General features: G+C 48.3%; 1 protein-coding gene across 1 annotated transcript in view; it reads right to left on the bottom strand.

Annotated features, from left to right (window-relative positions):
* PRPF8 (pre-mRNA processing factor 8) overlaps positions 1 to 13,316 on the bottom strand; it is a 29,218-nt gene extending 15,902 nt beyond the window's left edge. The window contains exons 1-21 of the mRNA XM_032788298.2: positions 13,183 to 13,316; positions 12,526 to 12,636; positions 11,554 to 11,722; positions 9,170 to 9,334; positions 8,856 to 9,074; positions 7,929 to 8,141; positions 7,526 to 7,651; positions 7,344 to 7,449; positions 5,864 to 6,054; positions 5,369 to 5,488; positions 5,093 to 5,282; positions 4,646 to 4,765; positions 4,150 to 4,284; positions 3,908 to 4,037; positions 3,268 to 3,464; positions 2,971 to 3,177; positions 2,711 to 2,874; positions 2,196 to 2,322; positions 1,830 to 2,022; positions 1,230 to 1,417; positions 713 to 951 (exon numbers count right to left, since the gene is read on the bottom strand). Of these exons, the coding sequence (XP_032644189.1) occupies positions 713 to 951; positions 1,230 to 1,417; positions 1,830 to 2,022; positions 2,196 to 2,322; positions 2,711 to 2,874; positions 2,971 to 3,177; positions 3,268 to 3,464; positions 3,908 to 4,037; positions 4,150 to 4,284; positions 4,646 to 4,765; positions 5,093 to 5,282; positions 5,369 to 5,488; positions 5,864 to 6,054; positions 7,344 to 7,449; positions 7,526 to 7,651; positions 7,929 to 8,141; positions 8,856 to 9,074; positions 9,170 to 9,334; positions 11,554 to 11,722; positions 12,526 to 12,625 (3,299 nt within the window). The 5' untranslated portion in view covers positions 12,626 to 12,636; positions 13,183 to 13,316. The remainder of the gene's footprint in view (positions 1 to 712; positions 952 to 1,229; positions 1,418 to 1,829; positions 2,023 to 2,195; positions 2,323 to 2,710; positions 2,875 to 2,970; positions 3,178 to 3,267; positions 3,465 to 3,907; positions 4,038 to 4,149; positions 4,285 to 4,645; positions 4,766 to 5,092; positions 5,283 to 5,368; positions 5,489 to 5,863; positions 6,055 to 7,343; positions 7,450 to 7,525; positions 7,652 to 7,928; positions 8,142 to 8,855; positions 9,075 to 9,169; positions 9,335 to 11,553; positions 11,723 to 12,525; positions 12,637 to 13,182) is intronic.
* Between the last annotated feature and the right edge of the window lie 4,800 nt (positions 13,317 to 18,116).

Raw genomic sequence — 18,116 nt, 5'->3', positions numbered from 1 at the left:
AATGTATTACTGGCACGCAAAACCTTAAATTAGAGTGAATAAGTGAAGACTTGGCACAGCACTTCTGAAAGGTTGCCAACCCCTGCCATACAGTACATGTCATGTTCTTTCATGCATATTTCTGTGACTAGACATCCAGAGGTCAAGTGCCTGCTCATTGCAAGATCAGAATGGCTTAGCGTGCGCTGGGTGTAGCCAATTTAAAAAAAAAAAAAGTGATTCCTCACATAGAACTATGGACCTGCCATGCCTGAGCTTTGAGAAGACAGTTCACTTACTGCAGCTCAAGAACATGAACTCACATGGGTCCAAAATCAGCTTTAACCAAACAGGCTGAGAAAGAGCAAGAAGAATCTCAGCCAAAAGGGTCATCTCTCATTGGGGAAAAGCTCCTTTTAAGAGCTTAAAATGGAAGTAGCCCTGACATGCGACATGATTGCTACTGCACTGCACCGATGGAGCAGGATAAAAGCTTTCCTTGTCTTAATACAGTTGGCTAGCCCACAGGGCAGTATTCCAAGAGGCAGAACATACTGCTGCACCAGCCACTTCAGTCCATCTGCTGGAAGGGAGCACTGATATTCTTGTGTTTGGCCTGGAGAAGAACCAGAGCCATTGCCCTGTGGATCAGTACCATCTCAGCTGTACCTTCTCTGCTGGCACACGAGAGCAGCAGGCAGAGAAAGAAAGGCGCCCAGGCAGTGTCTCCTACCTGAAGAAGATGTGAATGCGGTCAATGTATCTGCAGAAGAGGCGGATGGGATGAGCCACCTCAGTGGCAATATCTTGGAAGCTGAGGAAGTCATTTGGCATCTGTGGTGGGCCGGCCATCTCACTGGCTCGGTGAAGGCCCAGCACCAACAGGTCCATCACCAGCCCATAATACTGAACGATGAAGGAAGCAAACTGCAACCCCCGAATAATCCCGTAGGAGTTGGTGTGGTTCATGTCCTGAGGAAACAGAAGAAAGCTGTGAGACTGACTCAACTACACCCCCACAGACCTTTCAGCAGGGCTCTCACCCATCTGATGCAATTAAGTTAATGGCAGTTCAAGGGCTACTCCAACAGTCACTCTTGAGCAGAACTCTGGTAGTGCTCTTAGCTCCCCAATCCTTCAGCCTACTCCACTCTCACCCTGGCAAAGTCGCGACTTCCAAGGAGATGTGTAGACAGGGGACAACTCTAGCCCTCCCGCTCCTTCCCCACTTCCCACAGGCTAATTGTTACCTTGTAATTGATCACCACGTTGTTCTTAGCTGTCATGTAGTCAGCAATGTTATGATCAACGATAAGACGCAAAAGCCTATTGAGCAGCGTCAAGTCAATCTTTTCATACATCTTCTCAAATCGGGACTCAAGCATCACATTACATTCACCCTCACATGTTTCCCAGACATCCTGGAGATTGTTAATGCCTGAGGCAAGACAAAAAAGCCAGTTTCACCATCAGCAATGATGCTGCTCCCTCACTCCATTAGCACCATCTTAGGGAGGGACAGAACATTTTCAAGCTCTCCACTGTCACTCCCTTTAGTCGGCCTAGTCTTTTATTGAAGACCCCTACAGAAAAATGGGGACTAGGGAGGAACACAGCTATCAGGAATCTTCAGAGAGGGTGCCCTCACTATGTATAAAGGTGTTTTTAAATTTACTGAATCCAGTTTCTGGCAGAATATAGAGCTACCGTACTGAAAGCAAGCTACACGCTACTAAAAGACAGACAGACGTTTAAACCACTTCCAAGAGGACACTCTAGGAATAGTCAGTTGACTCCCACCTCCACCCCAAAGAATCCTACCTACATGCAAGACAGATGTCTACACTGACCTTGGCACCATTTGTACACCAGCAGTGGAGGTGGTTCAGTGTCTGCAGGTTTGATCCAAGGAGGGAAGAGTCTTCGTTTGTCAGCCTCATACCACAAGTACTGATCCAGATAGGCATCTGTAATCTTCTCCAGGGGTTCAACATCGTAAACAGGAACCAAGTGACTGTAGAGGTCCATGAACTCAATACCAACCTAATCAAGAGGAGACACCAAGCTGGCTCACACTTAGGACAGGCAAAGTAAGGGGCTGAACCAACAAGATTCCAGGTGCAAATTAATCTCTGCATGAAGAGAGGTAACTCAATCCTAGGCACTCTGAAGATACTGCTAGTGGTCTATACTCTGGCTCTAGCCAAGACATTTACCTCTTTAAAGGCTCTCTGAGTCAGAAGGTGTCGTTTGATTCTGGACAGAGCTTCATGGGGATTATCATACGCCTGCTCAATAAGACCTAACTCCTCTCTCTGCGACTGATTCAGACGGGATTTCACACTGAAAACAAAGAATTGCTCTTATGTCCAAATGTTGATAGTCAGAATGACAACTACTCCACGACCCTCAAGAGAAGATTCGCCACAACCAGACTGGACTGTAAGGCACCCTCTGATTACAACTCCTCCCATACGCCCACGCTGCACACGACTCCTACGAGATGGCCAGCACCAGTTCCCACCCATGACGAGAACCTGTATGAAAACTCAATAAGCCGCACTAAAAAGCCTCAGTAATACAGTATATGCTGAAGCCTTCACTAGTCTATCAAGAGAACCTACTATCATGTTCAAGCTCAGATATAAACAGATAACCAACAGCTTCAAGGGCATTACCCAATGCAGCTATCAGGCCTTAGGCAGCCAGCAACACCCTTTCCTCTCCTTACCTGTAGGCTTCCTTCAGCCTTTCCAAGGCCAATATGAGTAGCTTGGTGTCATGCTTGTAGGAGAGTGGAGGGAAGGGGATGGGCGAGAACCTCCTGCTTTCCAGCCAGTGTACAGTGGTGGTATACACTGCGACAGCCTCCTCCGCAGTGATGTAGGGGCCATCCTGCAAACAAATCGCAGCAGCTCTGTCAGCAGCCATCAAACCCCACTAGAGAAAGTCTCAAGCTCTGGTCACCCCTAGCCAGCATCCTAGCCCGACCTTCAAGTAATTATGCTGCCTCTCCTGCTCAGCTTTCAGGTAAAGCCTGGTCAGCCGACCCAGGTTCTTCTTGCACACAGTCTTGTCCACAGTGGCACCCCGACGGATCCGCTCTCTGTTGTAGTGAGCTGTGTTAGTCCACCAGTCAGCTTTTGCTTTCACATATCTCAGGATCATGTTTTCAATAGGAGTTGGCAGCCCAGGAACCTGGGGAGGGGCAGCAGAGTTAGGGAAACAGGAGTTCTCCCCATGACTGACTGAAATTAAACTGAAGAGAAAAAGCTGTGAGGTACTTGCCTTCCAGGGGATGTTGGCCTTCCAGCACCTCCAGGCCTCACTCAAGTGCTGCAGGATGGTCCTAGCTTTGTTCTGCTTGATCCCCTCCGGCATCATGTCTAGAATGTCATGCATAACTGCAGCTCTCAGTTCCAGGTCAAAGTGAGATTCCACACGCTGCTTTGTTACAGTCTTTGCAACGCCCTTTGAGTGTCGGCCTGGAAGACAAAAAACACTTCAGGAACCTGGAGACCAACTGGGCAGTGTCACTTTGCCTCCCATTGTGAGAGCCACATGCAAAAAAGTGCTACAGAAACTCTGTAGCACAAAACAGCTGGAGTTCAAGCAAGTGGAATAGAAATGAACAGCACAAAACAGCAGAAGTGAAACATCCACAAGACCCCAGGCCACTGTGTTGAGGGGAGGACAGTTAATAGGCTCTGGGCTTCACAGAGAATTATTAAACATCAGCTCCACTGGGAGTCTATATGGGCTCCCGGGAAACTGACGTTCTCTGAAAAACTAGTGAATTGCTCTCACGCCCAGGTTCCATGTTAAGTGCTTTTCTTGGACAAGGAGGTTGGAATTAGAGCTGACAAAGAAACAGCATTTTCCTTCACCAAAGCACCCCCTCCATCTCAGTTTCACTTATTGCACATACCTTCAAACTGCCTGGCCAGCAGGTTGCCTAGCCACCGCTCTAACAGTGGGGTAATACCTCTCATGAAGAACAGCCATACCCTCCAGCCTGGAGCCCAGAAGCCACAGCCAGGCCCCTTCCCCACAGGCCCCTGAAGAAGAAAGGCACAATAACTGCATGTTACTTAGTGACATTCCAGGAGGCTTCCCTTCTCACACAACTGCATTGGGGCAGTCACTAATGCATGGGGAAGCAATACTCACAGTGTTAAATCTGTAGTAGATGAGATGCTTCAGGTCCTTGCACATACGAATCTGCCTCATCAGTTTGTACTTGTATCTGTACATTCCTGTCAGCTGTCCCACATGGGCAAAGATGTACTGCAAGCCATCTGCCAACTGAAACAGTGCGCACAATTAGGAGATGGCAATGCACATTACCCAGAGGCACTGTCTGGAAGCCATGCTCTTTACTCCTGGCAGTGTAAAGAGTGCACTGTGCTGAGCAGAACTCCTGTGGGTCGCTCAGCCCTCACCACATGTAAATGAATCAGGAATTGAAGAAGTGTGATTAAATTGCCTCCGTCTGAGCTATTCCTTAACTGAGCTTCAGTCCACTCCCAAGCCTCTCTCGTACTGCTCCAATTGCTTCTCCAGGGCAGTACATGAGTCAATGGCTCTACTTCCACAATCCATAAAAGTTAGCCACCTGTTCCCCTCACCCAGCCCCTGACCACTTTTATTAGCAGATTAGGCTCACCTGAAATGCATCCACATTTCCCAGTCTGTACTGGACATGGCTATCCACCACCAGTTTGGTCAAACGCAGAACCTCTCGGCACAGATGGAAAGCATTACCAAAACGAGACTTCTTTCTTTCCTGGAAGTGAGAGACAAGGGTACAGGGATTAGAAGACATATTGTTATGTAGTGGCCAGGCAGCTTACAGTCACTCAGACAGTTTACAAAGTGAACAGCTCATGGACAGCAACAATAGCCCTTATATAGCATTTTACCTCAAGGCACTAAACAAATAAGCAGTTTGAAGTAAACTTAACAGGTTTGCTATCTCCTGCTGCGCAAAGACCACTAAAGTTGCTGCTACACTAGCCATCCAAGACCTTTACTATAGAGATTCCTGCAGCACCAGACAGATTGACTTGCGACTGGAAAACATCACTCCAGAGGGGAGGACATGGACTAGTACCTTGGTGGTGAGGGTCTTGACTGGTTTGAGATTGAAATTGTAGTCCAGATGGAGATAGTTGAGGTTCTTCCTATGAATCAGCAAATTCAGCATATTGTAACCCTGGCGGCACACTTGCAGGCCAACCTCCACCCAGTCCAGCTTTGTTGACTGGAAGAACTTTGTTGCCTTGAAGGAGCGGAATAGGTACCTGGAGATGGAGAGAGAACAATGGAATCAGCTGCACCCCCAAGACAAACCGGAGACACGCTCTCAAGGAAACAGGGCATCGCTTACCTCTTCTTCTGAGCCTTGGGAGGTCTGTGCTTGAGTGCATTCAGAACATAGTACTTCAGCAGCTTCTGGTAGGAGACCCTCACTTTCACTGGCTGCCCTGCTGGGCAGTGCTCTCGATACCTGAGGACAAAGACCACAAACCTCAGAGCTCCAAAGAACACTCATTCTCATTCCCCAGATTGCAAGTGATGTCCTGAGACAGCTAGCCAACAGAAAGCTTTGCAAGGTCTCCAGCAGCACCGTTACCACCTGCGGCTTTTTCTGTATCACCTTCAACATACAGAAATAGGCTGGATAGGAAACTGTGCTATTTAGAGCCTCTCTACACAAACTTCCATGCTTAGGAGAGCAGTATGGACCCAGTACCTTGAAATCCAACCAAGTCAGATTCATCAAGGAGCTAGAAACTGCACTAGTTCCACTATTGTGCAGCACAGATATCCCCCTTAATGCCACAGGCACTAAACTACCAATGCCCCCAATAAAGTCTGTTACCAGTTCTTGACCAATGGGATGTCTAGAGCTCTGCGTGTCCTGCCAGATCGTAAGTTAAAGGGTCGAGGGGCCCAGAGCAGTGCAATGCCATTGGCTGTGTTGTCCGTGTACAGCGGGGTGTCCTTCAGGAAAGGCTCCACAAATTCTGGTAACTCAAACTCTTCATCATCATCAGGCAAGGGTTCCTGACTCTAGAGTGGAAATCCCAGACAATCAGCCACACACACTTGCTTCAGCTTAATCTCCCAAAAATCCTACCCAAACAATGGAACTGGCATGGCTACACAATGGCAGAGGAAGAGCATGAGACTAACCAACAGTGCTGACTAACACAGGGGACAATGCAAAAACTCTATATACACACTGATGGTCTCTGAATCAACTCTGACCTCATGACACAGATCTAGAGCTAGTGGTAACTCAAGGGAGAGGCCCATTCAATGCACAGCTGCATTCAAAAGGGCTAATAGTTTGAAAAATTTTTAAAACAATGGGGTGAATAGATGCCGGCTGTATTATACAGAAGCTAAAGAACACAAGTGTAACACTATACACATCAATGGTGCATCTACACCTGAATATTAGGATCAGGTTTTGATTAACTCTAGCAGTAGAAAATGCCTGGAGAAGAGCAATGAGAGAGACAGCGAAGGAAGAAGTCAGTGAGTGGAGATTTCTCCTATGGACAAGAGTAAGAGGAGACACGATTGTGGTATAATCTATTTATGTATTAGGCTATGTCTACACTACAGCCAGGATAGAGGTTCTGAGACTGATCCACTGACAGTCGATTTAGCGGGTCTAGTGAAGACCTGCGAAATCGACAGCAGATTGCTCTCTGGTCAACCCCTGTACTCTTCCCCCAAAAAGAAGAGTAAGGTAAGTCAACTGGAGATTCCCCCCGCCCCATCTGCGGTGTAGACCCCACGGTAACGTGACCTAAGGAATGTCGACTCCAGTTACATTATTCATGTAGCTGGAGTTGCATAACGTAGGTGACTTACCGCAGTAGTGTAGACCTACACTTCTTCACTAAGGCTAATTTGGTGTCCCTGCTCTCAAGTGCGAGGATGCAGCAAGAGGATCCTTGCAAGAGAGCCAACAAGTTTAAATGGAGGAAAGGAAACACTTCACATGCTATAAGTTAAGTTGTGGAACTTGCAGCTGCAAGATATTACTGCGGAACAATAGGACTCAGAAAGGATTAGGGATTTATATGAAAGACCTAGTCTCCAGACTCATCTGCAGTGCCACAGAGCTAGTGATCCTCCTGCTTGGAACTATAGGTCTGATCATGAGCTGAGGTCAGTCCTTTTACAGAGGAGTTAAGTATCCATGCCTGTCACTGTCAGACAAGGTTACCACACTAAGCTGGAGTCCCTACTCTCAACATATGGTCTATGCTAGATCAAAAAGACCCTCTTCCATTACTCCCAATGCGGTGCCTCCCTGACTCATGGGCGCTCGAGCAGTAACTCACCTTGACAGAGTGCCTGTGAGAGATGGGATTGATCAATGGATCAAAGTAAAATGCTGGCAAGTCAGGATCCTCTGTTTTAATGAAGACCACATTAGGAGTGTGATACCTGCAAGATATAAGTATTAGAACATCTTATGAGTACAGCAACTTCTCCACACCCCTGCCTGCAGTGGAGTACTCACCAGGTCAGGTGCACATGATGCGGTAGGTTGTTGTACAGGTATGGGAAGGCAATCTTGTACTCTGTCCTGATTGGCTGTCTGATGATTATTTTATTGATGTCATTGAATTCATTCCAATCTTCATCCCTTAAATCAGAAGAAAAGATATTGGTAAATGAAGTGCAAAATGTGGCAGGAAGGTAAAGGTCTTGGATCAAAGATGCAGGGCAGTGTCCCCAGATATCTTTTTAAACTCCTTCAATACAGATTCAGATTCTGAAGCAGCATATTACGAAGACCTGCTGATCCCGATGAAGTGGCATTTAACCCACCAACATTTCACTTGGGGAAGACAACACATTGAGGCTCCACCCCCAGACCAGGCAAATACTTTTTCCCCTTCCCACCAAAACTCATCACTTACTGCAGGTTAACATCTCGGACCAGAGGCTCGAACTTGGGACCCCCAGGAATAGCCATGTTCAGAGCCTTGGAAGTGAAAAAGGCCTTCAGATCAAACAGGTAGAAGTAGTTGTCATCCACAAGATCTGTCAGCAGCTGATTAGCTAGCCGGTATAATGTGGACATCATGGGAAGAGTGAATTGCCACCGCTGGTACGTAGAACCGTTCACATACCTGCAAAGGGGACAATGAACAGATTAGCACTGCAGGGCTAGAAGGCCACAAAGCTGCCAACACTCATCCCTCTCCCCATCCCCTTTACAGGAAATGGAAATGAAACAGATATATCACAGGTTCCTCCCGAACAGAAGCGAAGACTGCATGGCTATTCAAACCCACTGTAAACAACCATGCAACTCCACCTGCTATGACCAGGTGCTAAACTCAGTTCTCTCTCCCCAAGACAGCTTTCCCCCTAATATCCAAGATTTAGACATGAATATTTGGGATCGCAGACAGCAGTCCCAGGCAGCATGTAATATTACCAAAATTTCCCCCAGAAAACGTAGTCAGCAGATTAAAGAGCTTCTGGCATGCTCTAGTCAAGCATCATGTACGAAATTCCCAGTGTCCTGGTATGGCTGACTCAGTCCTTCATGCTTCCAGGGAGATAAACAATGTTTCATTCAGTTGATTGTGCAGAGGTCTTTGAGAAGAGACCTTAAAGGCTCAGGCTTGCCCACTCTGCATCAACACTAAAGGTACCTGAAGTTTTCGTAAGAGTAGAATTTGCCCAGGTGTCCTTGGCAAAACATCTCCCCACATTTCACAAGCCAACTAATGTCCTTCTCCCCAAGGCTGCACAATTCTAGGCTGCTGTGTACAGAGTTTATACAATGCTTCGGAACGCTTTACAACGAGAAAGTGCTACCAGCAAAGGGAACCCACTTCCTGTTGTCTTTCAATGGCTGGTGGTCATAGAACCAATCCAGGACAGGGGCATCTTCCTCTGGGTCCAGCTCAAGCTGTATTGCCTCCAGAGGCTCCACATCCAGGATGTTGTCAGCATAGTCGAGAGGGGGCTCTTCATCATCAAATGGGGGGAACCTCATCCTTTTGAAGTGACGCCTGTCTCTCTTCTCTCGTCTCATCATGATCCACATTGACCTGGGATGTACCAAGAGCATTAGATATAATCTATACTGCAGATTCAAGAGAGATCAACCTGCAGATCCCAGTGTGTGATTACTGCCAGTACTTACCCCCACTGTGAGATGTAGACTGGTTCTATAACCCATGGAATCTCATTCACGAAGGAGATAGCACCAGTGATGTGGTACAAGACTGGAACATCTCGGATTTGTTCCCAGGGCATTGGCATGTTTTCCAAGAGCTTTAGGACAGCATGGGGCATGTACTTCAGGGCACTACAAAAAATAAAAATAAAAAAAATAATCACTTCAGTTAGTCTCTTATAAAGTGACAGTGACCAGTCTCCCCGCTTCTTACTGAAACCCAAATTCAAGCTAAGAGGGCACTGAAACTAGATGTTTCACAGGCCTCTCCAACTAATATGAGATTACAGTGATGTCAGAGGGTGGCTGGTCACTAGAAATCACTGTTTTACATCACACAGGTAAAAACAGAGCTTTCCTGCAGAAGCAGTTTCAGATACAGTGAAGGGGTTAGTGCTAAAGCAACAACCCCCATACAGTCATGTGCCCTCATTGTGTACAGTAACCCTGAGCTGGGGCTTTAGAGAAACTGTTTAATTCTAGGATGGCTGTCTAGGTTTCTCTTTCTTAAACTTAATAGGCAAACATAGTGGTCTCCCCTCTCTGAATAGCTAGAACTCCAGAGGACTAAACAGCTCATTTCCTATGTAGCTTTCACTAACAATCAACTAAAGTCAGACTTTAAATGTGTGTTGGCTCTTCTTCCAGCAGGGACAGTTTGCCCCATTTACAAACCCTGTTATGAGAGCCCAAATGGCAAGAGCTTATAGTTTTCCAAGTCACCGGAAATGATCAACCCCACCTTCAATGCAATTGCAGTTCCTTGTCTTTCCTTCCAGTGTATCCGCAGCAGAGAAGTTCTATGGGGAACAACCTGTTTGCCTCTTCTACACAGAATGCAAAATGTAGTTTGAGACTTTCTAAACCCCAGAATGCTCTGGCTCACCATCATTGCTTAGACATGCCAAGCATGCACAAAATTCACTGGGGAGATTGGCAGTTAGTTGGGCAAGGGAAAGAGGCTTGGCACGGAGGCAAGTGGGATCAGAATTCTGTAACGTTGATGAGGTGCTCTGGCGAGGACAGAGAGAGGAGCTAACTAGCTGATCAAAACATTCACTGTGATGGTCAAGACATTGGCACGCTTCCAGAAAGCCCATGGTAAGCTAGGATATCAATCAACCCAGTGATGGAGAAAGAAAATCCAATATCTAAGAATTACTATGCATTCCTATGGTGATAGGTAAACTTGTGATAAGGAACATACAATTACATGCATCTTTAGAACTTGCTGCTTTATTCCTGTGAACAGCCTTCCAAAATTAATGGACCATTAATCAGGGTTAAACTGACCTCACTCTTAGTAAGGTAAAACACATCTTTTCATATATTTATACCTGCTCTTGCATTTTCCACTCCATGCATCTGATGAAGTGGGCTCTAACCCACGAAAGCTTATGCCCAAATAAATTTGTTAGTCTCTAAGGTGCCACAAGGACTCCTTGTTGTTCAAACACTGTTCTGCTATAGATCAGCAAGGAGTGTTTGTCGATTGTAAAATAGTTAGGTCAAAACACTCACCACAATGAGTGAACTACCCGATTCATCTCAACACTCTGCAGGCTGCCTGCCGGCTCAAGAACTCAGACATTAGTTACATGTGGTAGGTTTTCTGAAACCAAAAGCCATTGGGCTGTAAGTATTTATTTGTATTACTGTAGCACCTGAGCACATTCAGGAACCAGGACCCCATTGTGCATACACAGAACAAAAACATGGTCCTTCTTTGAGACAGGGAATCAACAGCTTGGGGACACCACACATTCACAGAAATTCATCTTATGAATTACTAGGGACTCTGCATATGACTAGGACTTGGCATTGGATTACAACCTGCTAGGACTTGTGCAGGAGGTCAGACTAGATGATCATATTGGTCCCTTCTGACCTATGAGTCTATGAGTCTGGCCCCAAATCTGAAAGGCAGAGAAACCCATCTCTCGCATTTGGATTATCCAACCACTGTGTAACTGGCATCCTTCTCTCTTCCTTCAAGACTTTATTATTATTAAAGAAAAGAGCTAATTCTGCACAGTTGCATTTACCCAATAACTCAATCGCCTCCCCATCTCCCACTACTGTATTTCTGTTCCACTGAATCCTTAGTTAGCTCACATAGTCCCATCTCCCAAGCACTTTACAAGAGCTCATACTGTAGCATTCTCTTCTATGCACACAGTTAAAACTGAAAGCTCTCCACGGAAGGTCTCATATCTCTCGGTGGTCTCTACAGACTAGTGGATACCTGTGGCATTAGTGTAGTGTACTGCTTATAATACCTGTATCCTGTGTGCCTACCCACCACCCACCTTTCCCTGGACATTAATCAGGATGCTCATTGCTCTCCTCACCCCAAATAAACCCGTTTGTCATGCCGAAACTTCCTGTTAGTCATGTCACCATGGTCCCGGATAATTTTCCTCACGTGTTCTGGGGGCATGTCCTCCTTCTGGGCATCCACAAAACCAAACTTCCTCTTCTCGGCATACCGCTTTGCCTGCAGCTGCTGCCACTTGCGGGCTACACAGACAACACACACACAGTCCATCTCAAGTCATTGCACTAAGACATAAGAGGGTACTTCAAACCAACCTAAGCCCAAAATTATATGGATAAATATCCAGAGCTCTACTAGCAAGTTAATGCAAACAGTGTTTTGTAGGGGATAAAAAGCTTCATCTTTCAGGGTTTATACCATGTCTAACTACCACGGATCAGAAAAGGCTCTCACACCTGCCTACAGTTTCATTCTTTCACCTTCCTCTGAGTTATGTAGTGCTGGAGACAGGACACTGGCACAGATGGACCTTAACATGATCCAGTCTGGCAGTTCTTTGTTCCAGTGCAACAACAGCCTTCATATTAATATTCGCCTTGTGTTATATTGGCCCTGGTGTATATCCGCTGTTGATGATAAAGGGCTGCAGGTCATCACACACTAACTGCTGTGATTTTAGTTGCTACGTTGTTTACTCTGAACAATGTTAAGCTAACTGCTAAAAGACATGCAGCTGACAGCAGCCTTTTTAGGGCAGTTCTCACAAGTTGTAATAGAATAGTGGGGAAAATCCAGCAAAACAAAGAAAGGCAAATACTCATTCATCACAAATGAAGTGAATTGAAGAGTTTAGTGAGCAGAATACAATGGCTGACAACGTAACTTAAAGATACAGAATTCTCATTGGGGCACAGAGGCTACCTGGCCTTTGGATGGTTGGTACAAGGAACTAGGACTTCTCGGTCATGGCTGCCAGGACTGCGTGCATGCACACACCCCAATCCCACAAAGGCCCTGCTGTGACAAATTTCAATAGCTCTTGCACCTTTCTCCTGCAGCTTCTCTTCAGACATGTAGTCAGGCAGCGGAGCCAAGGTACTGGGCACCGGGGGCAAGCCCCCACGGTAGGGAAACACTCCAGCCATGGATAGGCAGGCTAGGGATCACAGAGAAGGAAGGCAGAGAGAAGGCAGGCAGGCTCAGGTCAGGGTCTGTCACAGAAGAGAAAGACTCCTACACCCCACAACCCCCTTCTTCTCCCCACGCGCCCCCGGGACAAATCCCACTCCCCCTTTCTTCTTGTGTGCCCCCAGGCAACCCCCCAACCCCACCCCTCTGTCCACACGCGCCCCGGAACAAATCCCACCCCCCCTTTCTCCACGTGCCCCCGCAACACCCCCACCTCTTCTTTCGCCCCACGCGCCCCCGGGACAAATCCCACTCCCCCTTTCTCCTCGTGCGCCTCCAGGCACCCCCAACCCCACCCCTCTGCTCCACACGCGCCCCGGACAAAGCCCGCCCCCCTTCTCTCCGCGCGCCCCCGCACACCCCACCCCCTTCTTCTTCCCATAGCCCCAGGGACAAATCCGCCCCACCTTTCTCCCGCGCGCCCCCGGCACACCCCCACCCCCTTCTTCTCCCCATGGGCCCCGGGGACAAATCCCGCCCCCCCTTTTCTCCCCGAGCCCCTCCCCCAGCGGACCTCTCTCCTTTCAGGCTCTCATGTCTCGCCCCGGCCTCCCCCGCGGCCTCTCTCTCGCTTCCACCCGCAATGGCGGCTCCAGATCGTCGCCGCCGCGCTCCAGGGACCCGGATGGGCTCAGCGGGGCGGGACATAAAGATCACAGTGACCAATCAGCTCTCGGGATGGGGACGGATAGGCTCCTCAGCCTATCAGAATTTGCTAACCGGCTAAGAGGTGGGTCGACTCACCGGAAAGGGCGGGACCAGCTAGGTCAGGCACGCGGATATTCTTCCGGTCGGAGATCTCCCCCCACAGCTTGCGTAGAGCCACGCCCCCTTTAGGCCACGCCCCTCCATGCGTGGCTGGCCGCTTCCCCTGGCCCCGGAGGCGTTAACTCGGGATCTTAACGATGGTGGTGCAGATGGCGCGTCTTTGCTGTTTTGCTGCTGCTCGTGCGGGATTGGCGGGGGGGCACCCTATCTATGACCCCTCATTGCCTCGTCTATGAGAGGAGGCTGCCAGGCTCCCGAGGGATGTCAGAAGCCTTCAGTGCCATCCCCTATCCCACTGATAGCCAAGCCCCCATCCCAGGGGTGGGCAAACTACGGCCCACAGGCCGGATCCAGGCCATGAGACGGTTGAAGCCGGCCCACAAGTTGCACCACAGAACTTGGCCATACTCTGGCTCTCCCAGGGCTGGCTTTAGGGCAATTCAACTTGATTCGCCCGAACCAGGCCCCGCACCACTAAGGCCCCGGTGCTGATGTGCCGTCGAAGGCACCGGCAGCCAATAGAGCTGCTGCCAAAGTCCCACCGCGTCTTCGGCAGCAGCTGTTTCAAATCAGGCCCTGCAGTGCCTAAAGCCGGCCCTAGGCTCTCCAGTCAGGGTGCAGGGTCAGGGTCATGCCATGTGGCTCCAGGAAGCTGCAGTATGGCCCCACTCTGGCTCCTACATGCTCCAATGGGAGCTGCAGAGGTGGTGCCTGCGGATGGGGCTGCGTGCAGATCTGCCTGGCTGTGCCTTCGTGTAGGAGACAGAGAAGGGACCTGCCACTCCTTCTCGGAGCTTGCACCCCTGAGCCTCTCCCCATGCCCCAACCCCCTGCCTTAGCCCTAATCCCCTTCCTGCTCTCCAAACCCCTTAATCCAGCTTGGGATCCTACACCCCAAACCTCTCATCCCCACCCCAGAGCCCACACCCCCAGCCAGAACCTGCATGCCATACTGCACTTCTTCCCCAGCACCATGATCCCCCCTCCCGCCCTCCAAACCCTTCGCTCCCAGCTCAGAGTACCCTCCTACACCCCAAACTGCTCATCCCCAGCCCCATTCCAGCACCCACACCCCCTCCTGTATCCCAAACCCAATTTTGTGAGCATTCAGAGCCAGCCCTACAATTTCTATTCCCCAATGTGTTTGCCTACGCCTGCCCTCTCACCGTCCCTAGCGCTGGGACTCAGACTGCCCTGCTCTTAACAAGAGCAATCCTACTGGGTCAGACCATGGTCCATCTCGCCCCAGCTCCTGTCTTCCCACTGTGGCTGCTGCTGGATGCTTCAGAGAGAATGAGCAGAACAGGACAATTATGGAGTGATCCATCCCGTATTGTCCAGTCCTAGTTTCTGGCAGTCAGCAGTTTAGGGAAACCCAGGGCATGCGGTTGCATCCACGACCATTGTGGCTAACAGCCATTAATGGATCCATTCTCTATGAACTTAGCTAATTGTGTTTTGAACCCAGTTGTACTTTTGCCCTTCACAACACCCCTGGCAAAAGCTCCACAAGTTGACTGTGCAGTGTGTGAAGTACTTACATTATTTGAAACAAACAAAAGGATCTCTTGAGATGGGGTGACCAGAACTGCACACCATATTCAAAATGTGAGCGTACGATGGATTCATACAGCAGCATTATGGTACTTTGTGTCTTATTATCTGTGCCTTTCTTAATAATTCCTAACATTCTCTTAGCTTTTTTGACTGCTGCTGCCCCCTGAGCAGATGCTTTCAGAGAACTATCCACAGTGACTCCAAGATCTCTTTCTTGAGCGGTATCAGCTAATTTAGACCGCATCAGTTGGTATGTAAAGGCAGTTAGTGCCCCTCAGAGCAGCTGCCCTGTCATCATCACTGGTTTGCACTGATATGTTCAGTATGGATGCAAACATCAGAGGCAGGAAACCCATCCCTGAGACTGGACCCCTCTCCCATCCCATTGTGAGTTTTAGCCTTAGGACAGTAAGCCAGGATGAATCAGACAGTTTCCTATTTGACTGAGTAGCTCAAACAGAAGTTGGGCTCTCTGAATTATTTTCATCCTACAGTCAAGCAGCTGCATGAAGAACAAAGGAGCACTGGCCAACCCAGTAAACAGGCAGGTGGCTGCATACTGGAGCCTTTGGGGGCACCAACAAGACCTTTAGGAGACATAAATGCAGACTGTCTGTTGCAATAATAAACCCTAAATGTAACACGCAAGGTGCACCTCTGAGGGGTAGGGGCTGTCACTTTAATCTAGCTGCTAAACAAACTCCCAGGGCCCTGGGTGCTTAGAAAGTTTCCTGAACACTCCTGTATGGTGCTGCCGCCTCTGGTGCTATAATCCCATAGGCCAATGTGTAAGAATTATTTTGTGTGTGGAAACTGGGGGATGATGCTAGGGGAGGAAGGTGCTGCATTGTAACAAGACAGGGGCTGCAGGGAACCAAAAACTTTTCAGCTCAGTTATTCCCCATAAACAAAAGGGGTCTGGATGTGTCTCCCAGCATTCATCACTAGGGCATAAGAGTCCTGGCACAACCCAGAAGATGGATGCATGCAACAGTTCCTCCCAGAAATGTCCCATACAGAACACCTATGTGCAACGGTACCTACCAGAGCCAGAACGCCACAAAACATATGCAGAAAAAAAAAAAAAACACACCACTTGCCAGAACCACACCCATCTCCATAAAACTGCTCTTGATAGCCCAGCCCCTGTCGAACATACAGTATTGCACGCCAGAGAGCAGCCAGGCCCACGCAGAGTGCCCAAGTGCAATGGGACTTGCCCATAAAACCACGCCTCTCAGAGCCAGGTACTTCTAGAAATTGTGGCTACAGTACTAGGGTCACACTTCCCACACCACCCCAAATGCAGCAGAATAGTTCATAGGCCTGGCATTAGCATTAATCATTTTATAGCAAACAAACACTGGAATTATCCCCCAGGCTCACTGAGAACACAAGCACCGCACACCTGTTTTACAGTTATTTTAAATATATTATCTTGCCACACCCATGGCCTGTTACAAAAGACAAATAAGCTTAATATTTCTTAAGCTCACAAAACACTGAGACGACCTTCTTAGCAGCAGGTCCTCAGCACACAAGGTGCTGAGCACATTAGGGAGGTGCTCAAGGGAATGGGAATTCAGGTCATTCAGCATCTCACCAGATCAGGACGTCAGTCTTTAATATATAGTACAACAGAGGAACCTTGGAAGCACGTGTGAAGCCAGTGTTTCTCAATGAATCAGAAGGGATGAGGCAGTGAAAGCAAGGTTGGCCCCTACTCTCCCTCCAGAGCTGGAATCATCACAATCCCGAACCTGGTTCTTACAGGTCCAGTGCACTGTTATCCTTCTCACTGGGACCAGGAGTCCCCATCCCTGTAGCTCTTCATCCCGGGACTGTCAACTTGGAGCAGGACCGAACAGCATCAGAGTCAGCATCAGAGCAACTGGCCACATACCAACCTGAAAATCCATCACATCGCCCACTCCTTAGCATTCCCATTGTAGGTGATCTGTGCGTACTTATTAGATGAATCTCTCAAAATATCACAGTAGCTGGTTTCCCCAGTGTCCATCAGAGGGTCACAGAGACTTCCTGATTCCATGTGTCCCTACATTTGAGGTACCCTAGAGAAATCCTGGGTGCTCTGCCAGGGGAGATGTTGGGATCCCTTTAGTCTATACAGGGATCTAGCCAGAGCACAGAATGTTGTGAGTAAACAATGCCACATGATTAAAGGGAGGTAACAAACAAGTATCCGACTCAACAAAATTACATTCTCCAGAGATTGGGAGAATACAGAACAAATGACTATAGAAAGACTAATAAGTGGGTAGAATGCGTCACATAACAGGATTGTAAGGACTGAAGGCAGGCATGTGAGATAGTATGAAAGGCACAGTCAGGAGCAAGGGCTGAATTGGAGAAGAGTTTCATTCTTTCCTTCCAAGTGTCACTCACTTGGGGACCAAACTGAGATCACTCCCAGACTGCACAGACATTGGAAGTGATTATACATGCTCTGCTGGGCTCAGTACTGCTTTACAGCTTGGTGGCTCCAGGGATCAGATACAAAAAACAAGGGGTTGCAGTCTCCTCAGCTCTAGGGACATCCCAAGCTCCCTCATGTGAAACCAAGATAAGCTATCACTCATAACAGATTGTACAGATCTTCATACTGTGACAGTCCTCCTCCTTTCTTACATGTGCTGATCAGAAATTAAATAGTTACTTTTGGCATTTAAATTATTGCTCAGTTTTAGAGCTAAAACTGCACCAAAAAAAGAAGGCAGTTCACACCTCTCTGACGTGCTTTTCCAGACTGTCTGCAGACTCAGACATCACTACGTTCAGTTCATATTCACAAACACCACACCAGCTTGATGAACTGGCCCAATTCAACCCATGGTTGGGGAAAGCGATGGAGAGAAAGAGAGTGGTTAGATTAGTTAAAAGGGCACAGCGGTGGTGGGGGGTGAGGAAGGAGAGCAGCTATGTAAGCAGGAGATGAGCGGTGATGACACTTGGAAATACAGGAAGCCAGGTTACAGGGCAAGCAAAAACCTCTGAGCAGCTCTGCCATAGGGGAAGGGGAGGACATGATGAAGGATCACTCAGAAGAGCACTCATCAGCAGATGCCCAGGAAGGAACGATCATCTGTGTCAGGCCACTGGCCT

This window comes from Chelonoidis abingdonii, chromosome 20 (genome assembly GCF_003597395.2).
Source record: "Chelonoidis abingdonii isolate Lonesome George chromosome 20, CheloAbing_2.0, whole genome shotgun sequence".
In the NCBI taxonomy this organism is placed as follows: domain Eukaryota; kingdom Metazoa; phylum Chordata; order Testudines; family Testudinidae; genus Chelonoidis; species Chelonoidis abingdonii.
The sequence above is the reverse complement of the archived record's forward strand: the minus strand, read 5'-3'. Positions and strand labels throughout refer to the sequence as shown.